The 17,399-nt window shown below is 39.8% G+C and overlaps 2 protein-coding genes across 3 annotated transcripts in view; both read right to left on the bottom strand.

Annotated features, from left to right (window-relative positions):
• Positions 1 to 103: 103 nt before the first annotated feature.
• On the bottom strand, positions 104 to 6,651 carry arl6 (ADP-ribosylation factor-like 6). Of its 2 annotated transcripts, none has more exons than XM_046390070.1 (8): positions 6,478 to 6,651; positions 5,527 to 5,671; positions 5,156 to 5,217; positions 4,920 to 4,988; positions 4,739 to 4,833; positions 4,279 to 4,408; positions 3,405 to 3,460; positions 104 to 2,494 (listed from the first exon to the last, which is right to left on the bottom strand). In XM_046390070.1, the coding sequence occupies exons 2-8, from the start codon at positions 5,644 to 5,646 to the stop codon at positions 2,469 to 2,471; spliced, it is 558 nt and encodes a 185-aa protein (XP_046246026.1). In that variant the 5' UTR covers positions 5,647 to 5,671; positions 6,478 to 6,651; the 3' UTR covers positions 104 to 2,468. The 2 variants fall into 2 exon arrangements, with proteins under 2 accessions (XP_046246026.1, XP_046246016.1); XM_046390060.1 differs by having other exon boundaries at positions 5,527 to 5,675; positions 6,478 to 6,650.
• An 820-nt stretch (positions 6,652 to 7,471) lies between these two features.
• LOC124059744 (ephrin type-A receptor 6-like) overlaps positions 7,472 to 17,399 on the bottom strand; it is a 28,166-nt gene continuing 18,238 nt past the window's right edge. Inside the window, exons 7-18 of the mRNA XM_046390034.1 lie at positions 16,169 to 16,293; positions 15,582 to 15,744; positions 14,766 to 14,871; positions 13,391 to 13,461; positions 11,000 to 11,125; positions 10,258 to 10,443; positions 10,093 to 10,154; positions 9,782 to 9,991; positions 9,543 to 9,692; positions 9,264 to 9,457; positions 8,520 to 8,669; positions 7,472 to 8,243 (exon numbers count right to left, since the gene is read on the bottom strand). Coding sequence (XP_046245990.1) covers positions 8,129 to 8,243; positions 8,520 to 8,669; positions 9,264 to 9,457; positions 9,543 to 9,692; positions 9,782 to 9,991; positions 10,093 to 10,154; positions 10,258 to 10,443; positions 11,000 to 11,125; positions 13,391 to 13,461; positions 14,766 to 14,871; positions 15,582 to 15,744; positions 16,169 to 16,293 — 1,658 coding nt within the window. The 3' untranslated portion in view covers positions 7,472 to 8,128. The remainder of the gene's footprint in view (positions 8,244 to 8,519; positions 8,670 to 9,263; positions 9,458 to 9,542; positions 9,693 to 9,781; positions 9,992 to 10,092; positions 10,155 to 10,257; positions 10,444 to 10,999; positions 11,126 to 13,390; positions 13,462 to 14,765; positions 14,872 to 15,581; positions 15,745 to 16,168; positions 16,294 to 17,399) is intronic.

Raw genomic sequence — 17,399 nt, 5'->3', positions numbered from 1 at the left:
GAGAGTGAGACACACACAGAAAGACGGAGAAGATCCACAGATAACACGAGACACGTATGAAGCCACCAGAAGGCCATTAATTCCCCAAATCACGAGACAATACTCATTTTCCACAGCATTTATTCTTTGAAAATTAACACACACAATGTAATAAAACAGCTCATTTGACGACACCGTCTGAAGGAACAGTCTACACGACGTCTCTGTTGCTAAAGTGAACCTGTGCTCGGAGGATCCTTATTTTGGAATACATGTCATAGATACAGAACACGAAATGTGATCACACAAAGACCCTCTTCTTGTCTTCGAAATAAAACGTAAAAACAAAAACAAAAAGGTGTCCTTGAAGCCACTGTGAGCACGGTTTGGATATTTTGGACTTTGGTGTCCCCCAGTGGTCGTTACTGTGCAAAAGGATTCAATTTTGAAGTGTTACGGGGTATTTGTAGTTTCTGCAGTATGTGATATATGTAGGCCTAAATATATGGTTTACAGTTGAGATATTTATGAACAAGATACCACAGAGTATATAAAATAGAAGACTGTTGTTTTACAGATTTTTTATCATACATGTTTTTTTTGCCTTGAAAGTACTCAAAAACAGCAACACACTTCTGACTTGCTATGATGCTTGGTTGAGGTGATGGAGGCTTGACAAACCTAAAAATAAAACCCACACTCTGATCTGTACAGAAGTGGTTTTAAATGCAAGCTTTCAGAGAGAGAAAACGAAGAAGAGGATCTTTGTTGTCTGCCTCTGAATCACTGAAGTACCGTGAGTAAATTGTAAGAAGCCTTTTCTTTGTTTTGCTTGAGCAATGAAATAAGGCAAAGATAAAAACACTAGCTGAAAAGTAGCCTTTGATTTTTAAACAAACTAATTCATTCGACATCCACTTTATGATTATCATTTTATCACTTCTTATAGTTAAGGTTAAATATATATGAACACTTAGCCACAAGTAACAATATGTATAACAAAATCTATCAGGTTCTGGAAAACACTTAATTTTCAATATACAAAACATATTTTCACAACTACTCGAAAAAGAGCAAGCTTGAAGTATAAGCTGCAGTAGAGTTGCTTTTTAACTGTTGTGAGATGGACATACAGGCAAGCTCGAGACAGACGTGTGGGCTGGAATGCATCCACGTTTTTGGTATGTGTCATCAAATACCAGCAAATTTGCTTTTGCTGAAGAAGTAAACGATAGTTAACTGAGGTACAGTGATGCTTCAAACACAAAGAATAACGTATCTACAGACACACTGAGGGATAGAAGGAAAAAAAAGAGTATTTGGCATATTTCAGAGGTGGACATAATTTCTAATGAACCTTCCTTACAGGTTGTTTTGTATGTATTAGCCGATTACATAAAGATCGCAGAGATGGACACATTTAACTGTAGATCAGAGTATATTTTGAAAGGGCGCAGTGGAAATGAACATGATCATACATCATAGTAGGCCTGCAAAATATGAGGATTGCGTGGTAACATTTTTCAATAGCGTGGTGACAACATGACTTTCCATAAATAAACAAGTATTGAAGAGTGCATATTAGCTGTACAATTCCTGTGTCTTTCTGCTTTATGTAGACTGTGAACAACGACTCCAAACATTGCTGTACTGTTATAATAATGAACCTGTTGTATAAGAAGATTGTGGAATTTTCCAATAACAATTTGGTTTGAAGTTTTAAAAATTTGCCAATGCAGGAATGAATGGGATATTATTGTGATCTGAACTTCTGGTTATTAAAAAAAGCTGTAGAGAAAGAACAAGAAAGTAATCACAGAAGAGGTAGAAACTTTCCCATTTTAAACAAATTTCATGACCAGTTGAGTTGAGATTTCTGAGTTTACTAGGTGCACTTAAATTACTCCCAAACTCCCAGCCAATAGGACAGAAAAATAGAAAAAGGTCAAAAGACTTTGAGCTTATGTCATTAATATTTTGTAGAGCTAGTTTGAACCAACCAGCTCGTCTCTTCAGAGAAGCTGGCACGTACTATTTCTCAGAGCTACGGGATGCTTGAAGGGCTAAAACATACAAAATCAAACACCACCCTGCCAACGACACGTCTTTTCTACAAGACAGTCCAGGTATACATGATCCCTAAAGTGAAGACATCATCAACCACAATAACTTGCTATCATGATCCCTGTGAGCTGCTTACACAAAGATATTGAGAAACGGGAAATAAATTTGATTTCTTACAATTATGTGTTATTATTTGTATGTGGACATAGTCTGCCTGTCAGCTGATGCATTTTTAACTGTCATTTCTGGTATCAGAGAATCAAATCACGAACTTTTTCGAGTGAACCACACACATCGGACAACCATCTAATTACCGCATTTAAAAACACCACTATCTCATGGTACCTCTGAAAGCACGGTCAACCCATCTTTTATAAAAGACTTCCATGAACGCTGTTACTTCCTGTGTGTCCATCTTCACGCCCTCATGTTCTCATTGTTTTGATTTGATCTGAAAAAAAAAAAAAAAATATGACAAATGCAGTAAATAAGTAAAATATAACCAACACACAGAGCAGCGGAGAAATGGATGACAATGCAGGAGTGGGTTGAGAAGTTTTTATGGATGTTTTGACTCCATTGTGGAGGCCGTGAACTTGAACTGACAACTACTGCCACCCTCCACAACAGAGCTAGTTATACACCTTTCAAGCCTTGCAGCATTTGATACTCAAGGGATGGACTTCAGTATTCCTTTGAGTTTAATATCAGCATCATATTATTGGGCTGCCCTTCTAGTCAGGAGCTGCAAAAGGTTGTAGTGATGAAGCTGAAGAAACAAAGTTTTGTATATGGGGAGAGTTTCAGGAGTTTTGACGTATTGTACTTTTAGTTCAGAGTAAATCTATGAGTCACTGTCCTAAAGTCACAGTAACACAATAAGCACGAAAAGGAAAAACTGTGGGATTTTGCTTTAAAAATACATTCTATGGCTATGGAGTATCACAATATATAACACAACATTTATGAAACAGTACTCACTGCATAATTTGATCTATGGAGGGATGTGAATGACATAATAAAAAGAAAAGAAGACAGTGTTGACGTATAGTGGAACTGACTGCACTTTGCAGGCTCATACAAAGTTATGTGCAGTGTATCTTCCACACACAGATATGCAGTAAAACAAACATATGATCCATTTTGATGTGGAGAAAATCAGAGAAAATTCTACACATTTGTAAGATTGACAATTGCCAATTTTTACCAAATGTAACGGAAATACAAATGTACCTATTTTAACAAAGGTAGATGATGCTTTGTTCCTAAAATTCCACTCCTACAAACACAAACTTGGACTATGAGCTTAGCAAACTGCATACTCACACTCTCAGTTTCATTCATATGAACTGTCATCTTACCTTGTAACCAGTCGACTCCCTCCTGCAAACCTTCCCCTTTCAGAGCGTCGGTAGCACTGAAACACACCAACACATCATATGTAAGGAACTGTGCTCAAGGTTACTGTAGAAAGTATTTAACTACGCTGTTTCTTTCATGACTGGATGGAACCATCAACACCAACTCGCACAGTGTTACGGGTGTTTTATGTACTTGGGGTAGACTGATGTTGGAATTTTAAAGGACGATATAATAATGATCGACTGGAAAAAGTCGCTAGCCAACTATTCAGCTAAATTTCCAAGAGATTAATGAACAAATTTTTACTAGATTTAATATAAAAATAAATAAAAGAAATGGGGAAAAAAACAGACTCTAGCAAGGTGGTCACAATAACGATCAGGTTAAATACCAAGACTAACCAGCATTACACCAGGAAAACAGAGACAGCAGTTAACTTCAGTGAAACCGATAAATCGGCCAACTTCTATTTATGTAGGCAAAAATCTTGATGCTGAGATGCGCAGTTTTAATTTTGTATCTGGGACAGCACAGGTGAGGATGGAAACTATGTGGTGTTTTTTTTTTTGTGAATGAAGGAAAATTAGGTTGTGTATTTGTTGCTTCGACCCAAGCCCCAACAACAGAACAGATAACCTAACTGAAAATCAGGTTTTTACTTTACTACATGAATGTAAACAGAGTCACTGATACTTCTTGGTTGTTGAAAATGAACAGCTGGTGCCACCTATAGTGGGAAAGCAAGTTAAAAGCTCAAGTGTTATTTCACAGGAGACGATGACTTGTCTACAATAAGTACCATCACTGTTTTCGCAGTCACACTGGCATACGGACATAAATATGTATAATAAAAGTGTACATGTGTGTTCGTACCAGATGTGCCAGGGTTTGTCTTTGATATTCTCCAAACAGAGCAACTGTGAGACCTTGACTGAAGATAGAGCATCTCTGACATCCATCTTGTTAGCAAAAAACAGGATGGGGATTCTTCTGTGTTTAATGTCTATAGTGAGAGGAATAATGTAAAAAGTTATTTAGTTGGTGCTATAAATGTATAATGCCATTCAGTTCTACTAAAAAGAAACAATATTGTGAAGCCAAGTCAACTTGAGAAAACAAAAACAAAAACACATGCTGTGTAAAAAATAAAACATGTGTCATTCAATAAATGAATAAATAAATGAATGAATGAATCATAAAATCCACCTTTGCACATTGTACAGACAATCTTAAACTGAATAAAACCCAAGAAAGAGACACAACAGTACAACAGTTAGTACAGCAGTGATTCAAATCCAAGTTCAAGAATGAAATTAAATATCCATGAATGTACCAGGATGGTTTAGTAATGTATCCAGTTCTTCTTTGGCTACTACCATCCTCAGTTTGTCCGCACTATCAATGACAAATATGATCGCTTGGCCTTCCCTGAGAAATAAAATGAGATCACAGGAGTTATTATGTATATAAACAGCGACTAGGATTGGTGATTTTTGCTACAGTGGCACACTCACTTGTAGTAGTGTTCCCAAAGGTTTCTGTATCTGCCTTGACCAGACATGTCAAACACTGTGAAGGAAAGACTACAAAAAGAGAAGGCAAAATTTTTATGCACTAGTGTTGAAAAAAACATAGCACAGTATGTTAGTTTTGCACTATAATTTACTTGAGCCAGAAATATGTAGCCATGAGAAGATGACATAACATGTTTAAATGTCCAACAAGTTATTGTTTTATGATGAACCACTACCTGGATGTCTTGAACTTCTCTATACTGAAACCAATGGTTGGGACAATGTCTTGTGCCTGGGCCTGAAAGACAAATGCAGTGTATCATAAATATAACCTAAATAGGGAGCATAAATTAGCAACATGTCTTAAATTCCTTTCTAATTAACCATAAACATTCAACTTAACCATGCATGACTAATCTGTAGATAATTACAGGGAGATGGTGTAGACAACTATAAGAACACAAAGACAGTTGTATGAAATTGCTGGAATCACTAATTTGGTGGATACATAAAAACTGAGCCACATATTTCTGTCATATTAGAGACTCGCTATAATGCTAAGCTAGTCCTTTACAACATCACTGTAGAAAGCACTGGGTAGACTTACATTTGAGGGTTTGAGGTGGTTGATGATTGTGGTTTTTCCACTGTTGTCCAGACCAAGACACAGCACATTCACCTCCTTCTTCAACCCCAGCCATCCTGCCAACTTGTCAAACAGCCCCATTGACTAGCCTGCAACCATCAGCTGCCTGTCTGAGTCATAAGAAAAAGACCATCAACAGAGTAAATTCAAACAGGTAACAGCATCTCTTGCACAGAGAGTTCAGCGCTCCCAGGTTTACATCAGCACCTCTGCTGAGGCAGATACCAGAAGAGGCTTCGTCCCACACGTCTACGCTGATGTTAACTCTGCCTTGTTGCACTTGCTGGGTAAAAGATGGAAATGTTTACGCATAATGCGGTTTGCTTACAACCTGAAAACGTGATCTGAACGTATACTGAAAGTCTTATTTCTTCGAGAGGCAGCAAGGTTAGCTAACAAGTCGATAAGCGCTCATTCCTTCCTAAAGACATTTAATCTACTTTAAGGTCAACGGAACACTATCGTGTTTTTTTTTTTTTAGCTACAACTACAACTATCAACAAACAACGTCAGCATTTTCTCGTCGACTTTTATTCGCTAGCCGTAGCTTAAGCTAACATGCTTATGGGCTCTTACCAGGTTCTCACGTAATTAACATTAGCTGACAGCTATTTAGTTAACTAATCTCTTGTTCTTACTATTGCAAGTTAGCCTTGGCTAACGTTTAGCTAGTCAGTAAATTAGGCTACTTCAGCTTTCTGAGCGTACATAGTCTAATGTTATACAGTTCTTCTGTGGCGCTTAAGATCGCCAGTTTTATAAGACAGCAGCAAATACAGCATGAGATGAGATAGCAAGAGGTAAACATGTTTGAAGCTAACATTTGAAGCTAACACGCTAGCTGGTGGACGATATCGCCATCGTTAGCGTGGGATATCCTTTCTAAGACTGTTTTATAGCGCTGGATTTTACCTTTAATTGAGCGTTGGTATCTTGTTTACAGGATGTACGAGACGTCCCTTAAGTTAAGTTGATTAAATAACCAGGGTCAAACCAATGTTTCATTCATTGCTCTTCCACTCTCTCATGCGCCCTGGCCAAAGGAAAAAACGCCGAGTTATTTACACTTTGTTGCTGGGAGACCAGTGTGCCGACTCAAGTCTGCCACCTGCAGGCCAAACTGACACTGTCCTCCAAACTGACACTGAAGCCTTGCAAAAACAAGAGAGCCTCAAATTGTTGTAAATATATACACCACGGCACATGCTAAGACATGGCACTCTAAGAAACTGCCATTTAAGCATCCTCATCAACACACTGTTACAGTGATGGGATGCATAAAATACATAACTTCACACTGGCATCATTTACTTACCACAATCTGAATAAAGGGAATATGTGAAACCGTACAAAAATAAACAATTAAAATGAAATTACAAATAAATCAAAGGAAAGGAAATTAATCCTTTTTTTTTGCAAAAAGTTCTAAGCTTCTGAAGGTCAAATTGAAAAATGAAATTTATTTATTTTTGCTAACAATTTATAATGACTATAATAAATGTTACCCTGTTGTGAATACATCCCACTCTTGTTTTATTCATTCATTCTCGAGAAATCTAAATATTTGTAGACAGTGAAGAAAAAGTGTTTGCCACATTTAGTAGATGTCTCCTTAAGGCTGCATGCCTTTTATCTACAGCACTTTCACAAGCACCCATTTGACAAACTCACCTGACAATTCTTCACGTCCAGAAAACGTGTCTGTCTCTTGAGTGACAATTAAGAGCACACTGTTACTGTGCATGTGTGTGCTTGAGAGAGAGAGAGAGAGAGAGAGAGAGAGTGCAGCCATGAATACCTGCTTGTGTGTGTTAATGTGCATGAGCAATTAAAAAAGAGAGATAGGCGCTCAGCCCTGGTGTGGTCAAAGCCTGAGAGAAAAACAAAGTATTAAAATAGGGTTGTTTATTAAGGAACAAACATACTGAATAAAACATACAACTTTCACAAGACTTTTTGTACAAGACATACTGCATTATCATGAGGATAGAACATATATCTCTATAAAATCTTTTGACATTCAGCGGTCTTCAGTTCAAAAAACATTGTATATACCGTTCTGTAAATCTTTATTTCTGGTGAATTGTTTCATTAACCAGCTGGAAAGGTTGTTCTTCTACTCACATACTGTACCACACATTACCATGTCCTATCCAGATACTCTCTGGTCATGAGGTAACAAGACTTGAGACCATTCAAAGTCAATAGAAACCATTGGATTGTCACTTGGAAAGAGAAGAGGTATCGGTGAACACTTGAATAGACACTAGAGAAAATAAGTCCTAAATTCAAGTGAATGCTAGTATTTGCTGAGATAACAAAGAGACCGCATTTTGGCCAACGCCGACAGAGGTTGGTTGTTGTGGAGGCTGTATTGACGATGATCCATAAGATGATGAGTGTGTATTAACTAGACCCAGATGTGGCCTAGCAGCAGCCCGCTCTCGCATGAGCAGCGTGTGGCACCTGCTACACCTAACAGGCTGGTGGTCTCCAGCTCCGTGTGTATACACACACACACACACACACACACACACACACAGTCTGTCCTTGTGCAATGGTCTCACACTTGAAAGCCACTCTGTTGGATGTGGTGAAGCTGCAGGCGGAGAGACTGTATGCTGCTTATGATTCTCCTCTGGTGACCAATCAAACAGATCCCGATGCGCCTAATGTCACTTGAAGGGGAGAAGACAAACATCAGGCAGACATGCAACAACTACAACAACAACAACAACAATAACAACATAGCATCATCGCATTAGAAAAATAAAACTAATATTTAAAATAAATCTACATGACACACATACAGACATTTTCTTGACAAAGCTTAATAGTGGAATCAATTTTACTACAATTTCACCATTTTTACTGCTCCTTTGATGCTGCTTTGTGTCCTTTTAATGTGCTTTTAGATGCTGTAGCTGAGCTGTGCGTAATTTGGCTTCACTCACTCTATACTCATAGTTGAAATGGAATCCAGTGTTGTGTATCCTGCTGCAAGGAAGTTGTTCTTGTACTGGCTCATCTTGATGGAGTCGAGCCAGTCGCCGATGGAGATGAAAAGAGGGTAGTCTGGCATGTCCTCTGGGGAGTCGGGGAAACTGAGAGGACAAACAAAAAGTTATGCAATGCAAAAAGATAAGTTAGCAGGTCATTGGGCAAAAGTCTTTCAGTAACTATGTTGGTGCTTTTGAATGACAGCCGTGAATGACAAACTCTGTAGATGCTACATTATTATCAGTCATTTGCCAACCAGCCTTGCAAAAAGGGCTCCGAAACTATATCATTATTGTCTGGGGTCATGTGAGCTGCTGAGAAACTCTTGAAATTAGGAGAGCATTTTGCAACGTCTTTTTCAAGATGACATGTGCATTAAGTCTGTGTTTGATATTCCAACAAACGGCACATTAATTCATACACAAATGCAAGGGCATAAAGGAGATGAAAACCACGCTGGTCTTTGTTGTTGTCTTCTTTCAACTGCCTTACCATAGAGTCATCACTGATAAAAAAATGGGATAAATAACAAGTCTCACATAATGTATCTGAAATAACATGATTGTCACACCCTACTTAAAGTGAAAGCAGTGACTGCACTACAACGCAACAGCATGCTTTAGATAGTTCTATGGTAACACATGCAAAGTCACCAACATGGTCCTTTCACACAGCATTTGTATGAAGTGATTCTTTACCTCTGAACATCATTCACCAAAGTGAGCAGGCTGCTGGGATTGACTATGAGTTTGTCCAGAAAAGAGAGCACGTTGTTGAAACGTGGTCGCTGGCTGTACTCCTTTTGCCAGCAGTGCAACATCAGCTGGTGCAGTGTCACGGGGCAGCCCATTGGTGCTGGCAGACGGTAGCCTTCTTCAATTGATAAAATGACCTGAGATGAACATCAAATGATAAATACCTTTTTTGTGTATTGATTACATTTTAGTGGGAATGAGGTTTTAAGAGCAGCAGCTTACATCTTGATTGGACATCTCCCAGTAGGGCCTTTCACCATACGACATCACCTCCCACATGACAATGCCATAACTCCACACATCACTAGCCGAGGAAAATTTTCCGTAAGCAATAGCTTCTGGTGCTGTCCAGCGTATTGGGATCTTTCCTCCCTGACACAAAACAAAGAGATTTCACCATTTCTAACAGCAATAACTGTCAGACTGTGACATCTCGCAGTAACTGTTGGATTCAAACTCACTGTAGCAGTGTAGGCCGCTTCACTGTCATCCTCGAGGATTCTGGACATGCCAAAATCAGACACCTTACACACCAAGTTCTCATCCACCAAGATGTTGCGAGCAGCTAGGTCTCTGTGAACGTAACCCATGTCTGACAGATAGGTCATGCCCACTGCGATGCCGCGCAACATGCCAACCAGCTGGAGCACTGTGAACTGACCGTCACGTGTCTGGAGCGGTTGTGAGAAAGAGAGAGGACAAACATGATGCAATGGAAGACAAAATTTTTTCAGGCAACAGGTGCAGATCTGTGAAGACGTGTCCCTCTCACCCGGAGGAAAGAATCAAGTGCTCCATTTTCCATGTATTCAACCACTATCATTACTGGTCTGCCTGAGGAAAAAGGTAAAAGATGTGATTTGAGTGACAAACACAGAAAAGGGACTAAAGTGAAGGCATGTCATGGTCAGATGTGCGGAAAAAGTCTGGAGCTTACTTTTGGTCACCACACCCTCCAGCCTGATGATGTTTGGGTTGTTAAACTGTCCCATGATTGAAGCCTCACGCAAAAAGTCTCGCCTCTGCTGTTCCATATAGCCGCCTTTAAGTGTCTTTATAGCCACAGCGATGTCCATCCTTCCAGGTATGCGCAACCGTCCGCTACAGACTTCTCCGAATTCACCTGTCAGAAGAATAACACCATGCAAAAAAGGGCATCTGTAGGTGAAACAAACATTTTATATGGTTTTAAATATAAACAATGATTTGCCAAAAAATGTTAAAACGTAGGGGTAAAACAAAAGAGAAAATGCAGAAACAATGTGACAACAAACGACAATTGCAGTCATTTAAAACATCTGTCATTAAATCCTCCATCCAGCAGATGGAGCTCATGTTACAGAAAGTACAGTCAACTCAACACCAGACACAATCTGCTCTATTTAATGGACCATCTAACATCATAATTCATAGTCGGCAGCACCGGCTTTGCTCGTCTTAGGTACAATACAGTAAATTTCTTCAAACACAGCTTGCTGAAAGTGGCTGAAAGGTTTTTTAAATCCTAAACTCAGATTTAAGAAATACTAAATAACCTCTTCTACCTTGTTACCAGTCACGAGTTTATGTATTTCATTTGCACACAGGTGACAAACATGCTGTTCCTGCCATAAATGCAGAAAACACATGAACTCTGTGGGATATCGCCTGTGTACATCTGTGTGCATGCAGCATCTTACCAGCACCAATCACCCTCTCGATGCATATGTATGAAGGGTCAATTTCTTTGGTGAATTCCTCCACAGCCTGAGTGGGGTCTTCATACGTGTCTGGATCCACATAGGTCTTAATCCCAGAGAATGGGACTGGAGGCGAAGAAACACAACATACAGCGTGCAGCATTACAATATCTTACATATTGTACTGGAACATAAAACCCCACACAGCTGTATTGCTGCGAGACAAGACAAGATGAAAGTAATAAGGTTAATGCAGACACAGACACATCTCTAAGATACAGATAATCTCCAGAACCTTCTACGTTGGGCATCGGCTGATCTACAGATGTTTGTTGGCACGGTTAGCTGTTTTCACAGTATTTTGTATAATCATAATGTGAAATAGGACGCACCTGCACTGGTGATGTAGAATTTTAATTTAGAGATGAAAGTATTGATGTACAAAATGTACAAAATGTGTTTAATGTGTGCACAACCCGTTCATGAATGTGATTAAATGATATTTTTTTGCACCACATTATAGTCAGTCTCTCAATTTATTCAAAATGCAGACCAAAACTTTAATTCAAAACTTTTGCCTGCATGAAGATATCTTTGGTCTACTGCCCCACAGTAAATTCTGATATATCAAAGAGTATTATGTTCAATATTTGTCAAGACTGTGCCTGAGAAGTTGATTCTTGCTCCAGTAAAGTGCTGCTATATGAGACCACAATAAATGCTGTATTTGCTTCTCTTATACTATAAGGATTTGCTGTTGTTTCATCAAGAGAGAAGGGAAAAATAAGAGAAAATGCCCCAGAGCAGCGTATAAAGACATTGCAGGCAGCCAGAGTTTATCATCATCTTGGTGGTTGAGGCTGGGGACGTTGCTGCAGTGAGCACTGTACACGATGACTGGCACAAATGATTATAACTTGAAGCAGTCCCTGGTATACCTTGAGCAGATGAGCTGGGGACTAAATGTACTTTATAGCTGTGTCAGCACATATTGCAGAGGGTTGAAGGCTTTGTCGGAGATAGATTCCAGCTTTGGAGTGCACTCTCTCCCTCTGCCTCCAGAGTGTCTAAGCTCAGCCCCATAATAGAACAAACCTTCTCAACCAGTTTGTTGTGCCTGCTGGCATCCCCTGTCTGGATGATGCGTCCACAGCACACAACAGCAAAGAGCAAACAACAAGAAAAGACTGTGGGCAAGGATTAGAGCTGTTCAAGTAATTTTTATATCTGAAGAAAAGGCCCAGAAATGAGCATTTGTACTGGTAAGACTGTCATGTGCTCTGAGTAAAACTAGACCCTGGTGATATGCAAAATTAAAAAAAACAAAACAAAAACGCATGGCACGAAAACTCTGCAGCAAAACTCTTCAACTTTCTGCACGCTGGGGGGGAAAGACACAGAGGACAGCATGAAATAGTAGCAGTTCACACATACAGACAGGCCTTGTCCACAGACAGAACATGGGTGTGTGTGGGTGTGTGTTAGTATGTCAACAAGTTACAACATTTTTATTCACAGTTCTTCATCTTCTTCTTGGATCAAACACAAATCCTCAAATCAAACCCTCGGATGATAGAATGTTAGCTTTGTGTCAGGAGCCGCATTTGTGTCACTGCAGGCCGTCTTAGTAAATTACAGGACATAGCCCCCTCCCCAACCCCACTACTACGTATACCAATCAATAAAACAGTTTTATCTGACCAACACTTGGGTGAAAATGGAACAGCAAGAAGCCTTGTCACAATCCAATAATGAGGGCATGAGATACTGTGAGAATTGGATGGCTGAAAACGGCTAAATATTTAGCACCAATATGTATTATGCACAATCAATAGTGTCCACGCAGAAGGACTTATTTATAAGATATTGTGTAGTTACAAAAATGTGTTAAATATTTATAAAACACTGTGGCAGATAAACATGACAAACTATTGAAAGGACAAGACACATTTTGACTGTTGCCTGACTGTTCAGATAGAGAATCAGACAAACATATAACCTAAACAACAGTAAACAACAGGCTTTTGGAACTTTTATCAGCCTATGTAGTTTGCGAAGAGAGTTGACACACTGACCTTAGTCAAGTGCTCTAACCTACTTAACCATAAACGACCACAAAACTTCAGTTCACTCCACCAGCCAAGTCAGTGGAGCTAATTAAAAAGACAGTGAGTTGGAAAGGTCTGTAGTAATGCATAAAGACAAACTTATATTTGACTCATGATAAAAACTGCATTAAAAATGTAATCTGAGACAAACTATGACCAGTGTTTGTATGACTCATGTTAAACCTAAAATCCTGGGACCTGGAGACACACACACACACACACACAGAGAGAGAGAGAGAGAGAGAGAGAGGGAGAAAGAGGTGAACAACATCATCTACAGTACCATGTCCACTGTGGAAGCGAGTCCTCCTCTTCTCCTCTGACTTCATCCTGGCTTTAATGTACCCCTGGCACCTGTACAGGTGAAGCAGTCTGTGTAAGAATCCTTTATCACCATATAACATCCCTGTACATCTCATTCTTTTTCCTCACCGTCTTATCTCCTTCTGCTAATAACCCTCTCGGAGGTTTGGGCTCAAAGACGCGGTGAAATAGTTGACATTATCAGCAGGAAACAAGTATGACATTTAACCGACTTACTGCCCACAGAAATAAGGTGGAAAAGTGCACATTTATTCTGACAGCAGTAACTACATAAAGCTGTTTTAAGCAGGCTTGAGCCTCTAATGGCACTTCATCAATCTTTTGGTTTGCAAAGATGTCTCTGGTGGATAACAGCCATTTTCCTCTTTTCTGTAGCCCACTCTTTTAAAGCATTTTTTTTCGTGCCTTTATGTGGTTCTTTTTATTCCATCCTGCCACATTTATCCTCTTTAGAATCCCACAAGTTCAAGGCTTTCAAGGCTTGGTCTTCCAAGTGAGGGGGAGCTACAATAAAAAGTAGCAATGAAACACTGGTATGGTATTCAGCGAAAAGAAAATTCTGCATTGTCTGTCGAAAAAAACACACAGAAAAGGCTGCTTTTGAAAATGTCATTATTGGATTAAAATGTGCTAATGCTTTGCAAGTTGACTTTAGGGACTTTTTTCTGATATTTAGACACTGTAATGTTTCATTCACATACTGTATTTTCTCTTCTGCTGTATTATCTTATATGGCCCATTCTTGGCTGAAAGGCTGAAACAGTATGAAATGAAAATCATACACATCTTTTCAGCACACTTAATGGAGAGACAGGAAGAGGCTCCAGACAGGTAGGTGGATAGCTCACCTATGCCTCTAATGCCGTACATTTGAAATATATTTCAGATATAAATGAGGACAGGGATTGGTAAAATGTAGATCGTGTACTTCTGCATGATCACTTCAGCGTGTATCACAAGTTGGTAAAAAATCCAGGCAAAGTATTGACTGATGCTGGGCCATTTTTCATTGTTTATTATAAAGGACCACTAATGGTAAACCCCTGTGAACCAGAAGCAGACTGAAGACAAAAGTCTGAGATCATCTGTGGAAGTTAATGGAATGGAGCAAACTGCTGGTACACGCATTACATGCTGAGTAATTAGGCAGAAAATTGGTTCAGCCATTTGGAAAATAAGAGTGTCTGCTTGGGTGGCACAAGAGAGTCCATTAACAGACTTCTGGTTGTAGCATCACTCTGGAGATTATGAGGAGAGAAGCACAGAGGGGTGTGTGTGTGTGTGTGTGTGTGTGTGTGTGTGAATGCAGGGGAAATGGGGTTGGGGCATCTTACCTGCCAGTGATGAGGAGAAAGAGGGTAAGGATGACCAACAGTGAGAAGCCTCCTACAGATGCTGTGACGACCACCAGAACTTGACCCTGATCAGCGATATCAGGATCTGAAGAAATTGAGAAAGCACAGTGGAAAACAGACTGAGTTGTACCTGTTGGTATCCAAAGTGTCGTTTTGATGAGTCCTGACTACACTCAATGAAATAGTGAAACAATTAAGAAAGACAAGAAAGATCTAAATACCTGTGTTGTGTGTGATGTGGAACTACAAGAGTGTACGCTGTGTAGGCAGAATAAAGTGAGAGGGAAGACAGTATATATGTAGAAGTACAGTCCAGGGATATAAGCGGTCTCACGTCAGATGAATGCGTAAATGGGAGACTGCGAATGTGAAGGTGGACATCTACATATTCATCACCTAAAGTGTGTACCTTGTAGGAGGCTTTGCATTCCTGCATATTTCAGGATTAGAATCAGTAGAGCGTTATGTGTGCATCAAGAGAACTTACACAGCTTATAAACATTTAAATAAATGGCTCATGCCTGAGGAAGCACTGATGAGTTTCACTGATCCATAGCAAAAAGAAAAAAAGAGCATAAAATGTCTGTAGGGGAATTTAGAGACCTGTTGATCCAAACCGATGACTCCAAGTGCCTTTAAAACTCCCTTCTTCTCCTGTGCTTTGTTTTAATCAGAAAACTCCACATCTGCTGTCACTGAATGACTGAATATCAGCGCCATTCCGACCTAAAACACAACCGATACAAACCCAAACACAGCCACAATTCCCTCATGCTCACTCCTCCACGGTCGTACCCTCAGCTGCGGTGGCAAACTCAAAGTTGGGGCTGTAGGCTGTGTAGCCGTCAGCGGTGTGAACGCGCACGTGGAAGACGTAGACAGTCGAGGGTCTGAGGCCTGTTACCACCACGCTGGGGATTTTGGTCCGCGTTGATGAGTAGCTCAGCTGCTCTTGCTCCTAGAAAAGCGAAAACAGATTGCCAGAGACGATAAACAAAAGCAAGTTCTGGCGGACACACGTATGTTTGCATAAGCCCATTATCACAGCAACGTTTGAAACAAAACACATAATTTTCATCCAATTAACTATCAGAGCAGATGGTGAACACAGAGGAGATAACAATACATTATGGATGCGCCCGTACTTACATCTGGGACACTTTGTGCTAACAATGCACATTGTTCTGTGAGCAGTGATTGTTCTCTGTCTATGTAATCACCTGCGGTGCATTTTAGTGCTAAAATAACTGTGATACAAACCAGCGTTGCCACTGAGTAATTAAGACATATGGTGCATAAACAGAAAGTAAGAAAACTGAGGTGGGGGTGGGGTTGAGTAGGGGTTGGGTGGTTTCTTTATTTTGCATGATAAAAGACTTTACCCTCTCATAGTATTTGACTTCATAGTCCACAATATCAGAGGGCAGCTGTTCCACTTGTGACCAGGAGAGGGCGATGCTGTTTTGAGAGGCCCAGTCTTTCCTGACTACACCCACCAGAGCAGGACCTGAGGATGCAGAGGAGGGGTGAAGGGATTTGAGTGAGCTGTTACTGCAAACCTGTGAGGAGTAGACTGTTTGGAGGTTTTACAACAGTGCACACAGGGAAGTTCAATTAAACAACCACTGTAGACTACTGACTTGATTACTGACTAACTTCTATACTAAGGTTAAGGTCATGAAATGACCCAACTCAGTCCCAACTCAAAAACACATTTCAGAAGTGTCTTTAGGTTATAAAAAGTTTCAGCCCTAAAAACTGGAAAAAAGAAGTTTTAAATAAAGCCTTGGATAAATAAATACAGCCTTACATCTAAGGCTGATGATGTTATGTACATAACGTGCATAACATCTCCCCTCTCCAGTTTACTGCAGACAATCTGAAGTAAAACAACTTTTGAGAAATGTAATGACCTGCTGGCAGTTCGCAAGTTAGTAAGAGAAATTGTTTCAGCTTCACAGGAATGGCTAAAGGGAAAGAAGGTCCAAGAAACAACCATTTTAATGTCCAGCTCCAGTATGATGTGCAGCCCCAGAGAAATATTTTTGTTAACCAAACCACAAGACCTACAGCAAGTGTTTATCATGTTAGTCATTATTGCTGAATTTGGGGGAATATTTTACACAAGGCTGCTGAGGAGACACAAAATCACGTAGCAGAGATTCAAATATTTTCCATCAATTATTCATAAAGCATTCGCTTGAACAGAATATGATTTGGCAAACTAATAGATCCAGTCCCTCTGTTGTCAAGCGTGCTGTTTGGTAGCTCATTGTTGGAATACAAATTCAAGCTCAGAGTGATGTCTAAAGGAGTCCTCTTGCTCAGGAAAGTAGATAACCTACTACTCACAGACCAGATGGGCAAACTGAAAATGGTGACGTATTAACTCAGATGCATCTTTCAGCCACGACTTTTTTTTTTTTTTTTTTTTTTAGCCAGCAAAAGTTTCACACTTCTGACAGGATTAATAAAGGCATCAACACACAGAATAACAAACAGCATCACACATGGATGGGATCTCAATCATTACACTGTGCTGCTCGCTAAACAATTTGCAGGGCTGGATGTGACCATGCCAGCCAACTTATTCCAGATAACGTGCCCTCTCTA

The sequence above is a fragment of the Scatophagus argus genome, chromosome 1 (genome assembly GCF_020382885.2).
Source record: "Scatophagus argus isolate fScaArg1 chromosome 1, fScaArg1.pri, whole genome shotgun sequence".
NCBI lineage: Eukaryota > Metazoa > Chordata > Actinopteri > Scatophagidae > Scatophagus > Scatophagus argus.
Note: the sequence above shows the minus strand (reverse complement) of the source record. Positions and strands in the feature narration are given on the sequence as shown.